This window comes from Podarcis erhardii (assembly GCF_964252035.2).
Source record: "Podarcis erhardii genome assembly, chromosome: 13".
NCBI lineage: Eukaryota > Metazoa > Chordata > Lepidosauria > Squamata > Lacertidae > Podarcis > Podarcis erhardii.
Genome location: NC_138502.1, coordinates 31557630 through 31583415, shown reverse-complemented (window position 1 = coordinate 31583415; position 25786 = coordinate 31557630). Strand labels below are relative to the sequence as shown.

The window sequence follows — 25786 nt, the reverse complement described above, 5'->3', positions numbered from 1 at the left end:
TGCACATGAGGTTTAGCTACATTTAGGATGAATGTGCTTTTTAGATTTTTATCGTCTCTTCATCCTGAATGCTCAGAGCAAGTAATCACACTGTTAAAGTGCAACCAATTACTATGCAAGACAATTAAATAATACTTGCGTTTTTACCTTTCTAGTGTTTTAGGAATATAAGAAACACCCTAGAACATTGGTCCATCTAACTCAATATTGTCTATACTGACCAGCACCTGCTTGGTAAGATTTCAGGCAAGGAATGTTGAACCTAGGTAACATCTGCACCCATACATTTAAAGTGCACAGCTTCCCCTAAAGAATTCTGGGAGCTGTGCTACAATTCCCGGCACCCTTAACAAACTACAGTTCCCAGGATTCTCTGGTGGAAGCCAGGTGCTTCAAATGAATGGTGTGGATATGTCCCTGGAATCTCTTATGGAGTGTGTCAGAGACCTGGAGAAACTTGGCTTCCCTTTGCTGGAGAATGGTCAGAAAGTCTGCTTTACAGAGGACAGCCATCACATCTCTGCGTGAAGGCATTTGAATAGATGTCCAGTCCAAATCCAGTTTAAGAACAAAGAACCCCAAGTTCTGAGACCTGCAGGCTTTTGAAGTCGCTTGCCAGCAGTTAGAACTCAAACAGCAGACTAAACAGGCATATAGAGTGTGTTACACATGGGGTCAGACTTTGGTAATATGGCCCCCTGAGCAAGGACAACATTTGGTGCCGCCCTCAAATATTTATTATTTTCACAAAAATTCCTTTCAGTCGGTACCTTATAAACATAGGTGTTGTTGTTGTTTGCTCCCTGCCCCCCAAGTTTGGCGTCCTGTGGGGGGAAACGGCCAAAATCTCCGAAATCCAGCGCTTGTATATGCTAAACCTTTAACGCAGCACATTTGAATAGCATTATTTTCCTCAAATAATTCTGGGCACAGTAGTTTGTTAAGGGATACTGGGAATTGTAATTTTGTGAGGAGTAAACAATCTTTTGTTTTTTGATCAGAGGCTGGGAAGCCTGTGGTCCTTCAGATATTGCTGGACTCCAGTTTCCATCAGGAACCACCAGCATGGTCTATGGACAGGGATGATGGGAGTTGTAGTCCAATAAAATCTGGAGGGCCATGGATTCCCCATCTTTTTTTAGAAGGCGTGTTCATATTTCAAATCAAGATTCAGCTTTGAAAGGGAAACATTCTAGTGTGAATAGAAAAATCTGGATACCTGCCTTCTGATGATGCTCGCCATCTGCACTTTTTATGCATACTTATATTTCTTTTTTAAAAGCTACTACCCTGATTAATTGGGTCACATTTTTAATTGACTAAAATTGTTGGGCGGTTTGTTAGTTTTCAAAATATTACTCTTATCTGGGTAATAGTTTAGCGATGCAATCTTGAAGAGTAAGTCCCGTTGAGTTAAGTGGGGCTTACTTGCAGATAAATGTGAATGGGATTGCAGCCTAAATCTTGCATGCTGCCTGGAATACCTTGATGGTCCTATGTTGCTGATGGTAGGTATTTTATGCTAATGAAGCAGCCACCAAGAAAGCCTCTCCAGAGGTCTTCATCATTTTAGACTCACCTTAAGGTCGCAACAGGATTATAGACGAGGATTTGGGGAATTTTATCGCACCCTGGCTTGGAGGCTCTGGGCAGGTTGCAACATAGATTTGAAACAAACATAAACTCCCAAAATAGAACACATGAAACACGGCAATAAAAGCCTACAAAATACAAGATTTAAATAGCCCAACAAGCCAGCCCTAATCATGTCTTATGTAGAATCTCTTTGATCTTAAACAAAAAGGAAAGAAAAATAAAGTACATTATAACCCATGCTAAACTTTAGGGTTTTGATGGGTAATATATTTTAACTATATGATGTGACTACAGCAATTTAAAATTTATTTAATGATCACAGCGGGGTAAGACTCATATACATCTTGAGTGAAACTCAGTTTATACATCAGTGGATTGCATTTTCCCACCAGCCAGGCACTGCAGTTTTGCAAATGGCAAATCAGTCATGTGTACATTTATCTGCTGCTAGTGATCAGTCTGCTCTGTACTTGTTTTAAAGCAGTATTTTATACCCCACTTTTCTCCTTCAAATGAAGATGCCCAAAGTGCCTATCTGTAAATAAAAGAGCTTAGAAACAAAAATACACACACAAAAAAAACTTTATAAGAAAAGCCCACATCAAACAGAATCAAGGCAGCTGTAAAACTGAAAAAAATTAATAAAAGCAACCAAGAACCAGCCCAACATAAAAATCAAAGCTCCGACTTTCGGAAGTTTGCAGCTGCAAATTCAACTGTCACAGGAGACAGAGGTGGAGAACTTGCAGACTGCAATCCTTCTGGTCTAGAGCACTCACTCCTGGTGTATCTGTCATATATAATGGCTGAGATCACAACTGTCCCACATTTGGGATGTGTACCAGTTCACATTCATAGCCTTTTCACACAAGACTTAAAGCCTAGCAACATCTACATTGGTCAGAGTTCTTGTCTGCATCTCCAATACCTTCCTCATACTTTCTCTCCCGCTTCAACATCAATCAGACATTTGCAGAAACAGCATGAAAGGTGATCAGAGGCCGTGTAAACCTCAGCTATGAAACGCCCTTGCATATTGCCTAATAGCAATTCCCAGTTGACTCACTTGTGGAAGCTGAGAAGAATGGCTAAGCGCTCTTTATAGTGCTATTGGAAGATCAAAGATGAGTTATGCTATCCCTTCACTGGCTTGTGCGTGTGAATCAAAGGGAATTGCCTACAAGATGAGAGATGAAGGCTCTTTGTGGTTGCACCGAACATTCTTCTGCACAACAATTAAAAGAAAAGATCATAGTCTAATTTGAGGGTGATCTCACAAATGACTAAAAACTATAAATCCTGGTAGTTAAAGATATTGGGGGGGGGGGAGAGATACCTTAAAACAAAGAAGGTGTTTCTCTAAATATAAACCATCCTATATCTGATGAAGGAGGGTGTATGCTTCTTTTGGAACAAGCCAAATGAAAATGTCGCTTCTTAGAATCTGAGGCAAAGAATCCCCTAATAATTATTGGCATATCTAGGGTTGCCACATTTCCGGGAATTCCCAGACATGTCCTCTTTTGGCAGTCCCACATGCACATCCAGGGGGAATTTTACATTTTAAAGCACATGTCCTGGATTTTGGGTTTTAAAAAATTGTGTATGCGCGGGTAGTTTTGGTTCAGGCTTGGGCTCTGGCATGGGCAGTTTAGGCTCGGCAGTGGCAAAAGCTCAACAGTTTTTTGTGTCCAGACTTTTACCTCTTGAAATATGGCAGCCCTAATATGAGCTTCAAACTATTACTAAGATTATTTGAATCCTCTGTTCAGATTATAGCATAAACAGGTCTAACCCCACAAAAGCATTTTGCCATTACATGTGATTGCACAACATCATGCATATATTCTAGCTGTCCAGCTGTTCCACTAGGAACAATCTCTTACATCCCCTGATCAAATAAATACTGATAGTAGATGTTACCGGTACTGAACACGTTTCAACCGCAGCTAGTAGAACCAGATCCATTATGGAATTAAGCATTTACTTAAACATTCCTTATTTCTTATCACAGTGCACTGATAAGGTCCACTTACGAATTCACATCTTCAAAAATCAAGAATGGGAAGGCAAGCTGTTGCACGACAGATGAAAAGGGCAGGCAAGGAGCAGTCTTTGTTGCTTCTAGATGGGAAACGTGTACTGTAAATGGTTCCATTTACACATCTAGCAAGTTAACTTCTACCCATTCTCATTTTTCGGTCATAATATTAATTGCTACTCTGTGATTTATTGTGCACGCTAGGGATGTGCAAATTGGTCCATTTCAGTTTTTCACAGTTTCTCACTTGACCAATGAGTTTTTATTTATTTGTCAGATTTTCCATGGTAAGGCTGGCATTTTGATGATGCCACATGGTGTGGATGCTGCAAAAAACCCACAATCCAACGAAACAAAACCCTATGGCTTTGAGCAGCAAAAATTCCAGAGTAAACTCTCATCTGGAAGTACCCATAATGTGTAATATTTGTATGAACATGGGTATACATGTGGTAGAGGGAATGCGCCATTGTTTCAGGATAAACCATTGAATAAGTGGGGTTCAAAATGCCTACTGTGGCCTACTCATTTAGTTTATGCAGAAATACGAGCTACTACTTCTCCTTTGTCAAAATGTTGGATGACCTGGTTTTAAATAGAACCCCCTTTTGTTTTAAGAGGCTTTTTGCCCATGCCCCTAAAAGTATTTCTGTCCAAGAACTTGGATGGTTTCTACAGTTGGTCTGGCTCTGAGCATAAAGACAGGGAGTTTATTTTTATGTATTTATTTTATGTTGTTTAATATATTCTTTTAAAGGTAAAAACCGTTCTTTAGGTAAAAACCGTAAAGGTAAAGGACCCCTGGATGGTTAGGTCCAGTCAAAGGCGACTATGGGGTTGTGGCGCTCATCTCGCTTTATTGGCTGAGGGAGCTGGCGCTTGTCCACAGACAGCTTTCCGGGTCATGTGGCCAGCAGGACTAAACCGCTTCTGGCGCAACAGAACACCGTGACGGAAACCTGAGCGCACAGAAACGCCGTTAACTTTTCCCCCACAGCGGTACCTATTTATCTACTTGCACTGGCGTGCTTTCGAACTGCTAGGTTGACAGGAGCTGGGGCAGAGTAACAGGAGCTCACCCCGTTGTGTAGATTCGAACCGCCAACCTTCTGATCGGCAAGCCCAAGAGGCTCAGTGGTTTAGACCACAGCTGCACTATAAATGAGAATGGACCCATAGAGTCACAAATGGGACTGAGAACTCCATGTAGTTAGTAGAACAACCTAACCTCTCCTGTTGATCCTGGCTTTCTGGCCCACACTCCCCATTTTGGTATTAGTCCCTGTTCCAGTGCCTCAAGCCATACTCTACCAGCACAGGCGCTACCACCAAAATGCCACCACTACCACCGTCTCAGGCTGTGTATACATTGCCATGTACTCTGGCTCCAGCATGCTCCCACTGCTGGTGTTTGAAGCCAAGTACGCATGACATCAGCCACAATTCGTAGGTGTCCTGTAGGCTGTAGCTTATTGAGAAATACTCCTGTTTGATTCCTCAAACCAGCTTGCATCCCATTAGAAAACGGGAGCTTAGGGTAAAGTTGAGGTGTGTACATTTCAGGTAGCCATTCTGGATGCACAGATGACCACTTCAGCAAAGCAGAGTTTGGAAACAAATCGGGTAATGGGTTTACTCTACATCCCAACTCCCTCTCTGGTGTGTGCAGTGACTTCAAATGCAGCGGGGGGGGGGGGAAACCTTCCTGTATTTCAAGCTGCTAATGTGTACATAACCTTAGACACAGTGCAGCATATTTTCAGGAGCTCTGAGTCCTGTGAAAACAGGGCAAGAGAGCCCTAGAGGAACAGGGGCCATCAGCCAAAGGGCGTGTGTATCTGAATCTAAAGGAGATGGCAATCACAGATGGTTCACATGATTTTAATACTTCGCAGCCATACCTGCTTAATAGGTTTAGCATTTGCCCGTCATCTTTCTTCATTACTGAGGTGTCCTAACGTGATAGCAGTTTAAAGCATGCCTTGTATGTGAGGAATGAGGAGGGAGGGAGAGGGAAGTGTCAAGGTTTCGATGGTTATGCTGTCAGAGGCAGTATGAAAAAATTGCACTAAAAGGCTGTGAATTTACGAGGATTTTGTAGAGGTGTGTGTGTGTGTGTTTTGGCAAGTTGCTGTCAAAAAGGGAGAACTTAATTTTAGATTGGAAAAATGAAAGTCTGGGAGAAGCTAAATTGGTAGATCCATCCATTCCTACCTACCGGGCTCCTGCCAACTCTATGGTACTACTGATTATCCCCCAGAGATCTGCCATTGGATCTCGATCTACCTTCTGTCAGCCTCTGTTGTGGTTATGCTTCTTGAGTAGGCTTTTGAATTTGGGTATTATGCATAGATCCTGTATGTCTCTTGCTAGCAAGAGGTACTGAGCCAGATAATTGCTACTGTGTGGCTTCCAAACTTCAGTACCATAGTCATGTCTGCAGTAGGAAGATTAAGCAGTGGATACGCTTTCAAGTTTTGTTTTGTTTTTTAAAAAACTTCCATTCTGTATATGTGAGAAACAGTGTGCATTCTTAGGGAAGTTGTGCCGCTGTAATATCAGTCACATAAGTTTTGATGCCAAGTGTACTTTCTTACGAATGGGAAGTACATTCCACAGATCCAGTAATTGCCACCAGCTGGGCTTAATCCTGCGATTTCCGTGCACCTCAACACACCAATCAAAAGCTGTTTAGAGGGGTAAGTGAGGCAATTCAGAGCATGCACCAGATCACTACAGAAACCCAATATAAGTAGTTTATTAAGTAAATAAGAGAGAGAAACGATATGTTGCATTATTTATTTTATTTATTAAAGCATTAAAACGGCAAATCCTAGACCAAAGGAGCCTTTTAAAAGGATTGTGTGATCTGCATGTGACCCATGAGGTTCCCCAAGTGAACAAAGGCAAATACCAGTGTTGCTTCCAGATGATCTCTTTCCAAACATTGTGCAAACAAATCATTCTTCCTGACTTGATTTGCTCAAACCTTTTTCAGGGAGGTTATGTGGCTATATGTTCAATTGGTCTTACTCCTGTGTAAGTGTGTTTTGGATCATGGCCTAAGGCTAACCAAACGGCTGCTTTCATCATGACTAGGAATTTGTTTCGGCAATCTTCCCTGCATCTCCAGTTCAGATGTTACACCGCTTGCAGAACTTGCACAAGCCGTTATTTAGTGGGAGGCAGGGTGTTACCTGAGCCAACTGTGATAACATCTGCAGTGCCTCAAAGTGAGAGAGAGTGAAGAGGGACTTGAATGATTTCTCCTTTTGTTTGACTGGGAACTTGATGCATCCAGTTGTATAGATGAGTAATTGGCTGGGGCTTAAAGATCTAGGATGGATCATTATTTCTGTCTCACAGGCTTGAGCCACGCTCCGCATTTGTCGCAATAGACTGAGCAGGGCACCATATGACCTTGGAAGGGTGGCTAAGGCCACCAATTGTGTACATTTGTGTACATGTGTGTCTAGTGGGTGCATGGCTCAAGGTTCACAGGGTGACCTTGGGCCACTCACAGCCTCTCAGCCTAACCCACTTGACAGGGTTGTTGTGAGGATAAAATGGAAAGGGTAGAACTACGTATACCACTTTGAGCTCCTTGGAGGAACGGTGGGATATAAATGTCATCGTCAACATCATCATTTAAAGGTGCTGACCTTTAAAGCCCTGAACGACCTCTGTCCAGTATATCTGAAGGAGCATCTCCACCCCCATCGTTCTACCTGGACACTGAGGTCCAGCGCCGAGGGCCTTCTGGCGGTTTCCTCACTGCGAGAAGCCAAGTTACAGGGAACCAGGCATAAGGCCTTCTCGGTAGTGGTGCCCTCCCTGTGGAACGCCCTCCCACCAGATGTCAAAGAGAACAACAACTACCAGACTTTTAGAAGACATCTGAAGGCAGCCCTGTTTAGGGAAGCTTTTAATGTTTGATGTATTACAGTATTTTAATATTTTTTGGGAAGCCGCCCAGAGTGGCTGGGGAAGCCCAGCCAGATGGGTGGGGTATAAATAATAAATTATTATTATTATTATTATTATTATTATTATTATTATTATTATATTCAGATATCTTCTAAATGTCATATACCGTATATACTTGAGTATAAGCTGACCTGAATATAAGCCGAGGCACCTAATTTCAGCACAAAAAACTGGGAAAACTTATTGACTCGAGTATAAGCCAGTTCACCACACCACAAACCTGGTGGTGGCGGCCATGGCGGAGGAAGAACAAGCAGCCCCAAAGGGCTGCTTTCGGGCTGCTCGTTCCTCCACCGCTGCCACCCATAGCGGCAAAGGTGGAGGAGGAGGAAGGAGCAGCCCGAAAGGACCCTCACTCAAGTATAAGCCGAGGGAGGCTTTTTCAGCATAAAAAATGTGCTGGAAAAGTCGGCTTATACTCCAGTATATACAGTAGCTGTATATCTCCTTGGCATCTGATGGGAGCGCATTCCACAGGGCGGATGCCACTACCGAGAAGGCCCTTTGCCTGGTTCCCTGTAACTTCATGTCTTTCAGTGAGGAAAACCGCCAGAACTGGCCCTCGGAGCTGGACCTCAGTATCCAGGCTGAACGATGGGGGTGGAAACGCTCCTTTGGGTATACAGGGGGCTGAGACAGGTTAGTTTCACAGCCCAGGGCAGAAGCACATTTAGGGCAGTGTGACCAGTTCCCCTGCACTAGGCACCAAGCTGCGGAGGGCACCTCAGGGCACCACAACTTTGATGTTGTGCACATGCAGAACAGAAGTTGAGTGCCAGGGAGTTGAGTGCCAAATTTAGGCCTTGCGCAGGGTGCTGCCGCAATTTGAAAGACCAAAGTCCGCCCCTGCCCAGGGTGGGGTTTTCCCTTCTCCCATTGCACCATTTCCATAGAACTGGGGAATGAGTCACACCGCCACACAGCACAACATGGAATTCTGGGATACTCCATCAACTTTGATGCTATCTGTCTCTTCGAAGCCATGCAGCAGCAGGGGTGATTAAAATCTACAACTGTGAGCCCACTACTTTCCTCATCACCTCCTTTTATTTTTATTTTCCCCGACTGCATCCTTGCCCTCTTTAAACTTCTTCCTCTAGAGAAGCTTCGACCCAAACTGGGGAAGGGGGAATTCTAATTGATATTTGCAGATTGACAGTCTCTCATTTTTTGACTCTACCACATTTCCCATTATGTATGCAGATACAGTGGTACCTCAGGTTACATACACTTCAGGTTACATACGCTTCAGGTTACAGACTCTGCTAACCCAGAAATAGTATCTCGGGTTAAAAACTTTGCTTCAGGATGAGAACAGAAATTGCACGGCGGCAGTAGGAGGCCCCATTAGCTAAAGTGGTGCTTCAGGTTAAGAACAGTTTCAGGTTAAGTATGAACCTCCGGAATGAATTAAGTACTTAACCTGAGGTACCACTGTACATTTAACTGCACAGGATGCAAAAGGACTGAACTTGGCAGGTTTATGTGTAGTAGGATCCCCTCAAGATCTTGCACATTTCAGTGGGAATTTTGCAGAAGGGGACATCTTGGGGGAAGTTGCCCAGTGAACCAGGCCCCCTTTCTATACATCCCGCCTCCCATTAATGGCTCTTAAAATCTTCTGCCTAAGTTAGCTGTGATGTGCTGGTAAGCGATGCAAATGTGGTTAGCCTCTTAGACCTCTAGCTAGCATGTGTTGTTGGTGCTCTATGTTAAGTGCAATTGCAGATTTGGCACAGGGAATTCCTCAAACACGACCCACTTAGCTGCAAATGGTAGTCACCTTTAGTATGGTGGTGTTCATGTTACTTGACTGGTTACTCCTAAACGTCATAAAGTGTTATTTATATGAGTTGTATTTCCTCGTCCTTCCTCCCCAAGCAGCCCAAGGCATCAGACACAGCAATGATGAAACATTTTAATGATGAAACATTAAAAACACAGCAACTAAAAGCATTTTTAAAGGTTGTTGTTTTAAAAGTTTTATTCCACCTGTAAAACAATTAAAAACATTTTCAACCAGTGATTTCAGGGTTGCCAGGAGCAGTGTCTTTCAGCCATCAAATGGCTGGGGAAACAGGAATATTTTTTAATTTCTCCTGAAAATGAGCAATGAGGGAGACAGATATACCTCATTAGAGACAGCAGACCACAAATGGGGAGAAGCCGCTGAAAATATAACCAGCAACCAGGCAGCCCCCAGTGGCTGATGATTAACAAGACTTCACTTGCCTATCATAGGGTCCAAGATGGTTGTTACTGGGGAAGGTGCTATTTTAAGTGTCATTTAGAGTTAATATGCTAGTACTGTTGTCTTTGTCCATGGAGTTTTCTTGGCAGGGATACTGGAGTGGCTTGCCGGTTCCTACTCCAGGTAGATCACGTTTGGTCAGAACTCTCCACTATGACCTGTCCGTCTTGGGTGGCCCTGCATGGCATAGCTCATAGCGTGCTCTGGTCCTTGGGGTCACGAAGAGTCGGACATGACTAAACAACAACATGCTAGTACTAACACCTTGAGTTGGGCCTGATAGCTCACTGGCTGCCAGTGGAGTGTTTTCAAGACCAGTGACACATGGTCCAATCTGACGGACCGCACTGGCAGCTACAAGGGCAGCCCCACATACAGTGCATTGCAGTAGTCCAGATGGGAGGTCACCAAAGCATGGGCAGCTGAAGCCAGGCTATCCCAATAGGGGTGTGGCCATTGCTAGTGAACCGGCCTAAGCTGGGCATAAGCACTTACTGTATAGCACACATAAGCCACCAGAGTATACTCCCAGAACATGAACCTGTCCTTCAAAAGGAACGTAAGCTCTCCCAGGGCAGGTAATACACCTAATTACCAGAAATGGAAACGACTGTGGCCTTCTCCTTGTTCACCACAAGTAATGGCCTGAACAGATGTACAGTGGTACCTCGGGTTAAGAACTTTGCTTCAGGATGAGAACAGAAATCGTGCAGCAGTGGCAGCAGGAGGCCCCATTAGCTAAAGTGGTGCAGGAGGCCCCATTAGCTAAAGTGGTGCTTCAGGTTAAGAACAGTTTCAGGTTAAGAACAGACGTCCAGAACGAATTAAGTTCTTAACCTGAGGTACCACTGTATCTGCAAAGCAAAATGGTCCTCGTGTGAGAGAGCCCAGGCAATCTCCTAGCTTTCCCCACTTCGAATTGTAGTTTCCCCGTCACTCCTCTTTTTAATTTAGGTTTGTTACCATTCACATGGCAGTACAATTCACTCTGGCTCAAGTACACTCTCGCTGCTGGTATTTGAAATCATGTGCGGAGGATAACCTTGGCCACGATCCATATCTATCCTGCAGTTTCTTGAGAAATGCTGCTCTTCGATGCAGTTCTCCTCAAAGCAGCTTCTCTCCGGTTTGAAAACATAAGCCACGCTCACTTTGCGGTTAAGCCGAGGTGTGTGCATCTGAGGCAGCCGTTGCGCATGTGCCAATGGCAGCCCATCGGCAGATGACAGCTTCATGAACAGGAATCTGAGTGGGGCTGCAGGCACAGGGAACCCAAACAGGCAATTAGTACCTGGTGAAGACATTTCCACCTCCTCTCTGGTGTGTACATAGGGTTGCAAATATGACTTGAAACACAGCATGCGGGTGATGGAATGACCTCCTTGTGATTTATGCTGCTAATGCGTCCATAGCCTCGAAGTGACTTTTAAGAAATGATTTAAGAATGCACTTAGACTAGAAGCATTATTTCTTTATAAAAAGCAGCCCTGAGCTCCTAGCCTGTATCAGGAAGGGCTTTAACCCTTTCCATTTTGTTTTTCCACTGAAAATCTCCCCAGAATTTACTCTTTGTCCCTATTCCCCCCCCCCCACTTGAGCCCATTCAGAGGAGCAGTTGCAGTGGGAAATGGCAGAGGGGGATTATTAAAGCTCCCCCTCCAGCATGCTATGGTCCCAATCCGTGCTAGAATCCAGCTGCTTTTTGCAGATCAAGGTATATGGTCAGTCTAAATGTGCTTAATAGTCTTGTCTAGTTTGACACTACTGAGATAGTGATTTGAGCAAGCCTACATAGTGAAGGTGTCACAGTCCAGTCTACAGGCGATCGAAGTCCCAGCTGAGGACATTGGGACCGGGGGCAAGATGGTGGGGTGGGAGTAGGAACGAGAGTCCAGAAGCCAGGGATCCGAGGGTCAGGAAGCAGGGAGTCATGAAGTCAAGGGTCTGAGGGTCGAGAAGCAAGGAGGCACAAAGCCAAGGGTCGTGAAGCAAGGAGTCAAGAAGCCGAGGTCCGAGGATCAGGAAGCAAGAAGCCAAACGCAGCAAGGCAGGAAATGTGTTGCTGTGGCAAAAAGCCAAAGGAAAATGCTGACCTTATATGCCTTCCAGCTCTAGCCACCAGGTGCAGTGAGTTACCAAGCAGCCTCACCTGTGCGGCCGCGCCTTGCCTCTCCAGAACAAAGGAAGGCCCCAGTCCTGCAAAACCCTACTGGTCACAGGTCCCGGCTCCTGCACACACTCCTGACATAAGATGCTCTTTGTTTACATTTTACATTACATTAAAAAAATATTTTGGAACACTAATGTGAATATGGCAAACACTGCTTGGGAAAACATTCTTAGTCGGGATCTGGAACTGACTGGGCTTCCCTGCTGAAATTACACTTGGTGGCAAATATGGATTTGTTGCTATATAATAAACAAATGAAGCCTGCAGCGTGGAGCATTTCATCCAGGATTGTAGCCAGCCATGACCACTTCCAGGATGTTCTATTTAATATCCCCTGCCCTGATTTTTTGGGGGTATTCCTTCCAACTGTTGGATAGCATTCTGTGGCTGCTGAGTCATTGGACTGTTTTGGAAGCTATTTTCCCTGAATATTTGTTTGTTTTTTCACAAACCTTGGGGTTTCCCTACACCAGCTGATACCTTTCTCTTGTGCATAGAAAGAAATTGGACGTTGAGCTATTTTTGAGTGAGGAGAATAGGCAAAAATGACACTGCCGACAAGGGCTGCCATGCGGCTGGATTTCCCCAGATATTTCGCTGATTTCTGCCCAGACACAGCTTGCTGAAGTTGTAGTTAAGAAATATTAGGTTCCTCACTCCTGGAATACAAAGTGGTCTAGCTATAAGGGAAGGTGAACTTGGACCTCCTCTACTTATGATTGCACTGTTAGGATTGTTATTTTCTGGCAGGGCTGCTTTATGCCACACAGAAATTCAGCAACTGAAGCTTTTCCCAGCATGACAATGCAGTGATGGCAAAACCTTCACTTGTGAAAACCTGAGGAACGGGCAATAAATATGAAATAAAGTTCTGTTTTATGGATAGCTGCTGATCTCAAAATGGGAATGGGTGGAGGGCCTCTGGAAGAAATGGGGAGGGGGTAAACAAATGTTCCATGATTCTTTATAGAACTAAGAATCTCTATTCTACGGAGAAAAAATGTTCAGAAACAATATGTATTTCCTGACATCCATAAACACCCATAAATAAAAAGATAGCTTGGCTTGTCTGTAGCTGTTTCACCCTTAGTGTGTTGGGTATCACAATGGTTTGTGGACTCTTCAAGCACCTCTTAGTTTTTCTTAGCTTTGCTTGGCAGGCCTCAAATCTTTATTTTCTTCCCCATCAGAGTGGGAGGAAACAGACGGTGCGTTTTTATGCTTTGTAAAGTACTCAGCAAACCCTCTTCCCTTCGATGGGACAAGGCAAGAGTTGTGCCATCACAGCTAAGTCGGCTGAAGATCAGATGGTATAATTACTGTTATCTGCCTTACAGAAGCCGACGATTAGAGGGTCTGTCTCTAAGAAAGGCTTTTGAAGAAAAAGAGAATAAGCTATATTTAAATCTCTTCCCCACCCCATACCCTCACCACAACAACCTCTACCACAGTGTTGTTTTTTAAAAAAGAACCTAACGTGTCTACGCTACGCTCCAGACGTCCTTTTTATTGTGCATTCATGATGATTTGCACTCATGATGGTAGCAGTTATATACTATCCAGTTTTCAATAGTGTTTGCGCATGCACATGTTTCAGGGCAGATACGACACTTTGTTTCCGATTGATGCCATGCCCCATAGCTTTCTGCTGAAATCCTATAACTTTTCAAACCACAAATGTTCCCAGGTTGCATTGAGGGGTAGGTTGTCCCACTTTTGTTGCAAGAGTGTCCCCTCCAGGCAGCAAGAACGTGGGGCAGCGTCACATAACAACTAATAAAGCAGGATGGTGTGTGGAAGGTGTAGTATTAATCCACCACAAATACACTATTATTGTGTCAATGACATGTTGCAAAACAAACAGAAACCAGTCAGGAAGGGCCAGCAAACAGTGGCTTTCAAACTAGGCTTCTGGGATCTCTGAGGTTTCTCAGAAAAGGGTCAGGGGGTTCTCAGTGAAAGGATCATGTGATCCATTTGGGATCCCACTTGCAGGGAACAATGTTCTAAAGCATTTTAGAGAAGTCATCTTTCACAAGAAATTCTGCCATAGCTTTGTTGTAAAAAAATTGTTCCCCTGGGATTTTGGGGGGATTTCCCAATAAATACTGGTTTGCATCCCGCCTCCTTGGTTTTACCCAGCACCAGCTAACCAGTATGAAATGGGGGGAGTTGGGGCTTATCTACACTTAACTTTCCTACACTCTTTCTTGGCACGGTCTGTGATTTAAAGCTCTGTGTCCGAGCACCTGCACAATTTTCTTTTGTTCCAGAGCTTTCCCTGTAAAAACTCACTCTTGAACGCTCATTCGGAGCAAATGTCAATCCACCAAAAACCTGAATTGATGTTTGCTCCGATTCAGCTTTAAAGAGCATGTTTCTGCTGGGGAAACTTGGGGGTGGGGACACACATGGACACAGCATCAAAGCACAGACCTCTGCCTGGAAGGAGCAGGCCGAAGCTTAAGTGTGGATAAAGTCCTCAGAAGGAGTAGGCGTTGGGGAGAATTTCGATTCAGTTTGCATGTAAATGTGAACCTTCCTAACTCAGACTTTTTTTGGAAACAATGTGCAAACACAGCGTACACTTGGGTAAAGTGAAGACACCTATATTAGTGAAGATAGCCTACAAAAATGCACTGTATTGGGGGAAACCAGTTTGCAAAAAAATGTGTATGTGCCAGCAATAAATCACATGGAGTAAAAGAAGTTAACTTTTTGTTAGATGAAACAGGATCTGCTCAGGAATGCCAGGCCTAGTGTGCAGCTCTTCATCGCTAGGTCTTGCCCCTATGAGGCAGTTACAGAGACTGATGGCCCCTGCCTTCCCATAGCTGCCAAAGTCTCCTTCTCCCCTGGGTCCTTCCTAAGCAATCTGAGACTATGCTGCTGCATCCGTTTTCTTGTTCCTCTTGCTTCATACTTCTGGTCCTGGGAGACGTGGGGGGAGGGGAGCATGCCACAGCCAGCAGCTTCCCCCGCCTGACTCATCTCTGCCTCTTGGCCTCCCTCATCCCACTTTCCTGCTTCAGCTTCTGCCTCCAGTTCTGGACTTCTCTCTGCCACAGACTCTCCCTGCTCACTAAACCCTGTTACCTCTTCAACTTCTGACACCTCCTCCTCCCAGTCTTCTCCCTCTTACCGCTCGTTGTCATCCCCGAGCTTTGAGCCTTCTTCCTTCCCTTGGTGGTTCTCCCGCTTGTGCTTCCCACCATTCTTCTGCATCCAGCCAGTCCACGACAGTACGTTAGGCAGAACTGCATAGAAAAATGAGTATATTGGGATAAATCCACACTAAAATGCAGGCGAATTCTCATAAGAACTTGGAAAACCAGCAAACTGGTGTGGAAATGCGGAGAACTGAAGATGGGGAAAATGAGAAACCAAGAAACCAAAATTGCCTGTCCCTTAGAGGGAGGGTTACGATTTCTGTGCTGTCGTTTGCTGTTGTCTCACAACCATTTCTTTCTCTTCCTCCTTCTTTCCTGTCCAGGTGTGTCTGAGAACTTACCCACCGAGGAGTTCTGCAATGCTCACAGCCGTCTGTGGTTCTCTTGGCAACCAGTGTTCAGAGACACCCCGTTCCTCTCCAACCCACGTAGAGCTGCAGCCTCTGCAGACCTTCCAGCCCCACACCAGCCCGGATAGCGGGGGAGATTTCCCGTCCCCTCTGCAACCCACGGAGCTCCAGCACCTGCCTTTGGCTGGGCCCGACACGGAGTATTCGGGCAATGCTGGTTACGAGCTGCATGGGGCTTCAAGGTTAGACCTGGACGGCGAAAGCCAGCTGGCCCCTGGCCCGTACTCTAAGCTCCTACAGGCAGCACCAGATATGGCTCACCACTATGAACCTTGGTTCAGGCCTACCCATCCTAGTAGTGGCGCTGACGATGGTGGCATCAATCCATGGTGGGATCTCCATGCCGGATCCAGCTGGATGGAGCTTCAGAGTGGTCTCCAGCCGCCGGGCCACACAGGTGGACTTCAGCCAGGGCTGGGTGGCTATGGCACTGCAGAACATCAGCTCTGTGGCCCGCCTCACCACCTGTTGCCTTCAGGGCCACACCTCATGGGCCAGGAAGTGATCAAGTCCCTGGATTCTACTCAGGAGCCCCACCCAATGGAGCAGGCTGGAGATGGTAGCGGTAGGCCAAAGAGCTCAAGGCGCTCTGTGACCCGGAGTTCTGGCCAAACCGCCTGCCGGTGCCCTAATTGCCAGGAGGCCGAAAGGGTGGGCCAGTGCCCTGACAACTCCAAGAAGAAGCACCTCCACAACTGCCACATCCCTGGCTGTGGCAAGGCCTATGCCAAGACATCCCACCTGAAGGCCCACCTGAGGTGGCACAGCGGCGACCGCCCCTTTGTCTGCAATTGGCTGTTTTGTGGGAAGCGCTTCACCCGCTCTGATGAGCTGCAGAGGCACCTTCAGACCCACACGGGAACCAAAAAGTTCACCTGCCCTGTTTGCAACCGGGTCTTCATGAGAAGTGACCACTTGAGCAAGCACATGAAGACACATGAAGGTGCTAAGGAGGAAGGAGAAGGAGAGGCCAAAGCTGGGACAGAGCCTCCTGCAAAAGTCAAACGGGAACCTGACGGAAGCTCTTCGAGTGCGGCTTCCCAACCCAACTGAGCCTTTCTTCCTCGCCATCTCTCCATCATGGTGCCTCCTGGCCTACTGACTTGTCCTCCTTGCTCAAGGCTCTGGGATGACACGACACCCTCTAAGCCTGAACCTTATCCTGTCCTTGGAAGGAGAAGTTATTTATTCCCTAGGAGGAAAGGACGATGTTGTTGGGACACACTGGGAAGGGCCACACCCTTGAGCAGCTTTCGGCTGGGTGTGTTGAGTGTGTGTTTGGGGAGTATGGGAGGGATATTTTTGAAGGATGGTCTTTGAGGTGGGTTGGGCTAAGTGGAATCTTCTGGGCAGATACAAATGGAGGGATATGGGCCTTACCTGTCTCCATCTTGAATGATGGGTTTCTTGTCGCTATTATACACAGAGAACACACAAGTGTGTTAACAGTTATGGTGGAACGACATTCTTCAGTTTAAGCTTGTAGAGATTTAGGGGGTTGGATCTGCTATTCAACTCCTGCCAACCCCAGGTCTCTGATTTAGTAGGTAACGAGGCTACCCTAGTTTTGTAGGCAAAATAGCTACCACACCTCCATTGGATTTTATTTTATTTTATTTTTTTGGAAGGATAATGGGCAGAATTGTTGGCTTATGTCTTAGATTGCTACCTTGCTCTGTCCCCGAAGCCTCTAAGGCCCTCAACCTTATCCTTAACTATGGATGTTTTCACAAGTGGCTCTGAAAGTACATTTTAGTTCCCCTTGTGGTACTTTATAGCCCTTGTAACCTAAATCATGCACTACAGATTTATTTTAAAATTTTCTTAAGGACCAGGCTGAAATGTGAGTTTATACACATATTCAGCACTTTCTTTAAGTCACCTGTGAAAGGATACAATCTCCAAAACTGTGTTTATACCCTTAACTAGCTTCCAGGCTCTCTCCCAATAGACATTCCTGATCTTAAAACGATAGGAGCAGGAGACTGCTCCTGTAATGTGAATCTTCGTAACGTGTTTGTAACATCACAGGAGTGTGACAAATATTTAAAAATCATCGATGATTTTCAACTCTTAAGGAGTTGCAAAATCCAAATTGAACGCAGACATATCAGCTGCTTCCGTACTAGGTGTTTAGTGTGGAATAATGCCCTGTTCATTCACATTTGGGGGGGGGTGTGTATGTGTGTCCAATACAGCATTGTTATCCATTTATAATCTTCCCTGTGTTTCTTCTGTCTTTTCTTACCATAGAAAATCTATCATTTTCTTAGGACAGAAGACTGTAGATGCCCTTAGCATAACCCTTCCATCTTTTTTAGAAGTGTTTGTGTCAACATGGACAGTGATGTATCCAGCAGGTGAACGAGTCTGGGTTTTATAACCCTTTTTAATTGAGCTGTTAATTAGTGAAAATACACTTTTCTGGCTATATATATATTTTATTTAACTTTTAAAACATGAGCCAAATGCTGCTTAAATTAAAGTGCCATAGCACTATAAGACTCTCATGCTAATAAAAAATACTAAGAAGAAAGCTGTTTCAAGTCACTGCCATTTTAGAAGTGCACATCCTCCCTCCTAATTAAATGCTTCCAAGCTACATTTCTGATCCAGTTTTTTAAAAATATTAAAATATTAGTGAAATACTGCTTAAATTAGTGTACTGCAGTGCTATAACACTATAATGCAAATTTTTAAAAAGAGGGGGAAAACCTTTCTGGTTATTGCCATTTTAGAAAAGTGGCTTCCGTGATGAGCATACAGAAAAAGTTCAATGTCCTCAGGACCATGGAAAATCTATTGCAATTCTGCTTGTAGCTTACAGTGGAAGAGCAAGGACTTATTAGTGCTAGGCAGTCACACAGTTAATTCTATGGAGTTACATTGCTGTCCTGTTCAACAATAAGGAAGTTTCTAGCCCTCATTGTTATAAAGCAGAGCTTAAAAGCATCTCAGTGGCGCATACAAAAAGCACTATGGGAGTACTGAAAAGCTAAACTATACCCACATTGTTGTTTGTGCAGAGAAATCGTCCTTAGGTGGGAGGGAAGGTGTAGGGAGAACACACATAATGGCCTTGTTTACATGTAATGCTAAGCTAAACAAGGGCTAAGAACAGATGAGCAGTTGTGCTGGTACACAGTTAGAAAATCACAAGTGTTGTGTTCCTCCCCTGCTTCTGCTGTGCTACTGAGAGTTAAGCCATGGTTTGGCTAGTTGTTACATGCAAACACAAATACATGGTTTGTCTCTCTAAACAAACCACACACAGTAAACATTGGTTACAGCTTGTGATTTGTTTGGAGGGGAGAAAAGCTCATTCATGCTAAGCCATAGTTTGTCTTACTGTGATGTGAAAACCAGGCCAATGAGCATATTACTACACTGATATTATGTACTTGCTGTACGCACATGGATTGCATTGGGTGGATTGGTGGCATGGATCTTTCCCTTCACTCAGCCCAAAATTCTCAAGTGGTTTGAAAACAGAAATTTTGGGTAAGAAATTATGCCTCAATCACTGATGCACAGAACTTACCTGTGATAAAAACCCATGTCTTAAAATTATCCCTGTACTGAAGCAAATGGATCTGACTATAGGTGAGCTCTCTCTGTTGATGTTTCAGACACAACATTTTTAGCTGTATTTCAAGAGTTCATCATATTATTGCATTTGTAATCCCTGTTAAAAAAAAAAACCACACACACCAGACCTAAAATGTTGCACAGTGAAGCAATTGTATGCATTTCCACTTTGTTTGTTAAATTTGAAGGAAAGAGTTCAGATTCAAAATACACAATTAACTGTATTTCTATTTGTACCAAATGGGAGGTGTCCCGATATTCTTTTTTCTGCAGCACAAAATGTATTGTGTTCTTTGTCTACATCCTTAGCCCACTGAGCCACCTGCTACACTAATCTCTCAGTCACCACACAAATTTCAATGAAACACAGTTTTGCGAAAACGTTAAATTTGATGGGTGGGATTTTTGAAACCCAATTTCGAAAGGGTGGTCTTTAAAAACACACACACACAAAGCTCCGTATAGAGTTTTCTTGATATATATTTGGAGACAGTAATGTAAACTATCGCATTGCCAAAATCCAGTCTTTTGGTTGTATCTTAGTCATAGAGTAGACCCATTGAAGTCAATCGGTTTAATGTCAATGTGTCTACTTTGAGTACAACTTATCTGGCTACAACCCTTTGTATGCCCCCCCACAAGTCCAACAGCATCCCAATATAATAATACAGTATTCTGCTAACTATATTCCAAATAGCAGAATTCAGACTTGAAGTTTTGCAGGCCAATCAGATTTAGGAGAATGGACTGGAGACTCTTTCCCCCTCAATCCCCAATTTGTTCCAGCTCTTCAAAGCCTCTTCCCACACCCCACAATCTTAGCATTTTTCTTCCTCATTAATGACCCCACCTGGAAAGTTCAACCATGTTGCCTCCTGCCCAGTAGGGGTTTCTCCCTTGCTCTTTTTGTCTTGTGGCAATATCCTTGGCTCCACCTGCCCTTTTCCCCAACACGCAGCATGAACGTTGCTCTAGAATGGCATGAGGGAGGATGTTTGGAGAGAGAGAAATTGTGTGGGATCTCGTGCAGCCTCCCAGCAAGAAGGTGTCCAGACATGTCCAGGCCAGAAAAGGAGAGAGGAAAAGAATATATAACAACAATTGCTTGGGAAACGCTTGTTAAAATCATAACTCTGCCCGAAGGAAGAATCCTTTTTACACACACACACAAACACTAAGGGGAAGGGAATAACTAATGGCTCTGCTCTCTTAATGTGCTCTCCCTGCCCCCTAGCAGAGCAACAAAGGCCCTTCCAGTGATTATGTCTTTTTACAAGCTTGGATTGGCTTCAGTTTTAAACTAAATCTGGGCATGGTATGGACTAGGCTATGGATCCTGATTTTTTGTTTTTATTTTTGGCATTGGGTTCTTCTTCTGAAAACCCTTATTCTTCTCATTAGTTAGGCCTGGGTTTCCCAAACTTGGGTCTTCAGCTGCTTTTGAACTGCAACTCCCATCATCCCTAGGTAGCAGGACCAGTGGTCAGGGATGATGGGAATTGTAGTAAAAAAAACTGCTGGCGTCTCAAGTTTGGGAAACTCGGAGGTGGCAACAGATCCCCAAATTCAGGGGGCTGGGTGCAGGGGCTGGGCTGTAGTTACGGTAAGTACAGTGTTTCTGTACTTATTCAAAGCTTTATTTTCATTCTAAAAACAGAGTGAACAACTAGGGGTTAAAATCTATCTGGAACCTATCATGCTTTCACCTGGAAATCCTTCCCTCGGATCATGTATATTTGCGGAGGTTGTCTAGTGAGGGAAAGGCTCATGTTCAGAGGCATCCCTCAGGTAGCATAGAAGAATGCATGATTTGAGAATCAGTGAGTTGGCTGAAAACAAGTTTGAGGACTTTACAGTCCCTGCTGCTCCCTGTTCTAAATGCTGGTAACCAGACTGTGGTAACTCAGTGGTGATAAAAATGTTTTTAGGCAGGTTATGCTTAGTCATGGTGAGAAGGGGGGAAAACACTATGAGTGTTGTTATCTTTCCTATCACCTTTTACATTCTGAGGCATTTGAAGAAAGCGAAGCCCTGGTGAGCTGAGCCATGACTTGAGTTCGCAGCATGATTTCTAGGACAATTTACCCAGATATTATTAAGTCCAGTTCTTGGTGCTTTCCTGCCCATGAGGGTGGCCGAATGTCCTGTTTTATAGGGGAAAGTCCTCTTTTTGAAGGGCTGTCCATCCCAAGTACAGTTTAAAGATAAAGAACCCTAAGAAAAGAGGAATAGCTCAGTCAGTAGAGCATGAGACTCTTAATCTCAGGGTTGTGGGTTCGAGCCCCATGTTGGGCAAAATAGTCCCGCACTGCAGGGTGTGGGACTAGATTATCCTTGTGGTCCCTTCCAGGCACACACACAAGGCATGTAATCACAGGATCCTCCACTATGGTGAGAAGTATTGTATTTCTATTCACCGTATTTTTCACTCTATAAGACGGACCTTTTCCTTCCTAAAAAGTAAAATGTGTGTGCGTCTTATGGAGCAAATGCAGGCTGCACAGCTATCCCAGAAACCAGAACAGCGAGAGGGATCGCTGCGCAGCACTCCCTCTTGCTGTTCTAGCTTCTGGCTTAGCCGCGCTCTGTCCCTTCCCCCACCTCTCACAAAAGCCAGCAAGAGCCACATTCCCTTTAAAGAGCCGCGTGGAACGTGTGTGCAGCTCTTGGGGGCTTTTCCCCGAGGAGGGAGAAGGGCAACCCCTCAGTGATGGGCTGCCCTTCTCCTTCCTTGGGGAAAAGCCTGCAAGCGCCGCACACACGCTCCACGCAGCTCGTGAAAGGGAGCACTGAGCAGAGCCTGGGATGCATACAGGCTCTGCTCAACGCTCCCTTTAAAGAATTTTCCCCCCTTGCGTTCCCCCTCTAAAAACTAGGTGCGTCTTATGGAGCGAAAAATACGGTAAATTATAGTTGTCATTTCTAAATTTGTGTGTATACACATAAAGGAGCATGAGTCATTTTAATGCAAATCTGCACCCTTTCTTGTCCTCTTTTTTGTTTTTTGGGCGATGCTCATGCAGTCACTCTCCTGCCCATGGGTTTTCAGCATGCCTTCGAAACTGAACTAGTGCACTGGACACTCGCAATCCACATGGAAACAGCAGCATCCAGAGTCACCGCTGGCTAACAACAGTAGCCAGTCCCCATGTGCAGACTCCCTTTCTCTCCTTTTCCTATTACTTGTGACCTTTGCTGAGGAACTGCTTTTGCTGTAGGAGAACAGCACAAGGCCAAAAGTGTGGTGTCAAAATAGCCTCGGGCCCCAGAAAACAGCCCTGACCCAAATTGTCCAAGACGAGGTACGTTTGTGTGTGCAAGTAAATCTCGACAAACTTAGCGATGTGGATAAGCTCGGTAGCCCAAACCTTCCGGAAAAGCTGAGGATTAAATGTGAACGCGGGTGGCGTCGGCGTACCCGAGCAGGAGAAGGCAACTTAGCCAGCCCCAAATTAGTAGGCCGTCATTTCCCTTCTGGGCGCGAAGGAGGCGATCCCACAAAGCAGCTGGCTCGTGGCTGGATCTGCCGTGTGCGTTTCGTGCAACATGCTGTCCATTGAGCGATTGCCAAATGCCGAAGACACCTGCTGCTTTCCCACACCCACTTCTCTCTCTCTCTCTCGCCCGCCACTCTCTTCGCCTCGGGGGAAAGCTCAGGCAGGGGGAGGCGGGAGCAGTTCCCAGAAGCCAGAGAAGCAGGCCGAGCCAGGATTCCAAAGAGATGGCCCAATTGTGTGGGGCAGAGAAGAGGGTGTGTTGTACACCTGTCTCCTTTGCAACCCGGGCCTTATACATTTCAATTTGATTGGATTTGCACTTCTCTCGTGTTGTGCATTCCAGCTGCTGTTGCCTGTGATTTTAACCGAAATCGTAACATTTTTTTTTTAAATACAGAACTGTCATCGCTTGTCAGGAAAATCCCCTCTCAATTTCTCCCCATGGTATTTTTAGGGTGTTAATCAGAGTTGGAAGGGAACACAACCTAGTCGAATCCCCTGCAATGCAGGAATCTTTTGCCCAACATGGGGCTCAAACTCACAACCCTAAGATTAAGCATCTCATTCCCTACTTACTGAACTTTCCCAGCTGTCTCTCCTCTGGTGGAGGAGGCAGATCTGAATGTATGGAGCCAAGTGTTTGGTGGCCGAGGAAGCAGGTTGTTTTCTTGCTGTCTCCACCCTCCCCCATCCGAAAACCCTATTTTAAAAATGAAACGGCTTGTGTTTTGTATTAAGGATTATTGCAATTACTTTCCTACCCCACCCTAGCCCGAGATCGGTGAAGCCCTTGAGCAAATAATAACAAGAACTGGATTTCCCCGCTAGCTGAAGTATAATGAAATTAAAAGGAAGGGATTTTTAGGGAGGGAAGTAAATACGAAACAAGCAGGGTGAAAGGGTTATATATCTCAGCCTGGAGTCTTGAAACCTCAAAACTCAGGTTTCTGTTCATAGCTGGAGGTACTGGTGGTCCTGTTGCCAACTTTTGCTGACTTTTGCTGACTGCTCGAGACCCTCAGTCGCTTCTGGGCTCCCTCCGGGATTAGGGACCCTGAAGTGTAAACTTCATTCGTTTCATAGCAGATCCGCCCCTGCTTCTAGCCCAGATTACTGAGCTGCTGCTATTGCCTTGGCATAGTATGTGGTTACAGCCAAGGGCATTCAAGGTGCCCTCCCTGGCTTTATTGGACAGAAACAGACAGCTGGGTTAAATTTCCTCACATGCTTCAGTTCCTTATGCTAGGACTTTTTAAAAAGGAAAATCCACCTTGTCTGCCTCACAAATCCTGTTTCTTAATCCTAAATGTGTAAGGTCAGTATGTGGTTACTTGGTGATGAAAGGAAAGGTACTTTGTGCATGCTCAGAGGTGTTTTTCTTATAACTGGCATTCCTCATTTTGGGTACTGGTGCTGAAAGTAGATTCCAGGGCTCAGCCTTGGCACAAGTGAAGCCCTTTCTATTCCCCAAGAAGAACTCCACACCGGCCAACCCATCAGCTATATTAGGGTTTTCTGCCTTCCACCTCCTCCTGCTTTTTCATTCAGGATTTTGCCAGTGAGACAAGGAGACAATCCGTCAGCTGCTTTTGCTTGCAGAGAGACTCAAAGCCTGACACTTTAAATTTTACAAAGTTCTGTTTCCTTTGCTTTTTCCATTTGACAAACAAACAAAAATCAGCCAAGCCATGTGAAAATCTTGTGACTCTGGGAAGCTTACCCTCTGACATCATTTCCCACAGTTTGTGGGAAGAGCAGAGGTCTGGAAATTCTACAATAAAATATTTTTCAGGAGCCGGCCTAGTACCTTTTCCTCGAACCCCCTGCCAGGAGCGGTACTAAAGATCTGCAAAAGGAAGCAATAAATCTCACTCTGCTTTTTTGCTGGTCAATTTCCTTTAGTAGAAACATTCCCATGCCGTTTTCACATTTTTCTTCACAGCCATAAGGACTGGAAACTTGTTTCAATTTAAAAGGTGGGGAAAACAGAAAGATTAACAAATTCAGACGGCAATCCCTGCTAGGAAGTCATTCCCTGTGAAATAAATAACAGTTGTTACAATGATACAGTGCTTACAATGATTGAGCTATCTGTCTCAAATCAGTTAGAATTACAGATAGGTAGCCGTGTTGGTCTGCCATAGTCAAAACAAAACAAATTCCTTCCAGTAGCACCTTAAAGACCAACTAAGTCAGTTCTTGGTATGAGCTTTCGTGTGCATGTGTATCTGAAGAAGTGTGCATGCACACGAAAGCTCATACCAAGAACTGACTTAGTTGGTCTTTAAGGTGCTACTGGAAGGAATTTGTTTTGTTTTGAAATCAGTTAGAAGTTTACATGACAATTCGAGACTCCTTGGTGGCTTCTTATCCTTATGATCCCAGAAGGGAACATATAGAATGGCTCATTTCCAAAGGCTATTGAGTAACTTTTGTATTGAGTTTTGTAGGTAGCCACAGAACCCTTCAATCTCCCCCTTCCACCATGACTCTGTGAGAAATTGTAGCTGAGGGGCAAAAGGAAGCTGCTGGGGAGATCTCAAAACCCCTCTATTGACTGAGGAGAACGAATGGCTTTGTTAGAAAAATCCTGAAATCTCCCTTCACCTAGACCAGGGGTCAGCAAACTTTTTCAGCAGTGGGCTGGTCCACTGTCCCTCAGACCTTGTGGGGGGCCAGACTATATTTTTTGGGGGGGAGGACATGAACAAATTATTATGGCCCACAAATCACCCAGAGATGCATTTTAAATAAAAGCACACATTCTACTCATGTAAAAAAAAAACCAGGCAGGCCCCACAAATAACCCGGAGATGCATTTTAAATAAAAGGGCACATTCTACTCATGTAAAAACATGCTAATTCCTGGACCGTCCGCGGGCCGGATTTAGAAGGCAATTGGGCCGGATCCGGCCCCCGGGCCTTAGTTTGCCTACCCATGACCTAGACTGTTAATGTGGGGCTAAGTACGGTACATATTACAGTTGATTGGTTTGAGATGTGTGTGGCAATTATTTATCAATGGGGAAAACGCAGGGACAAGAAACAAACAAACAGACACAAAAGGAAGTCTGGA

At 44.8% G+C, this 25786-nt stretch overlaps 1 protein-coding gene across 3 annotated transcripts in view; it reads left to right on the top strand.

Annotated features, from left to right (window-relative positions):
- Positions 1–19624, top strand: part of SP6 (Sp6 transcription factor) — a 96542-nt gene extending 76918 nt beyond the window's left edge. For all 3 annotated transcript variants that reach the window (XM_081838136.1, XM_081838137.1, XM_081838135.1), the window contains one exon: positions 15539–19624. In XM_081838136.1, the coding sequence (XP_081694262.1) occupies positions 15575–16678 (1104 nt within the window). In that variant the 5' untranslated portion in view covers positions 15539–15574 and the 3' untranslated portion in view covers positions 16679–19624. The remainder of the gene's footprint in view (positions 1–15538) is intronic.
- The last annotated feature ends 6162 nt before the right edge of the window (positions 19625–25786 follow it).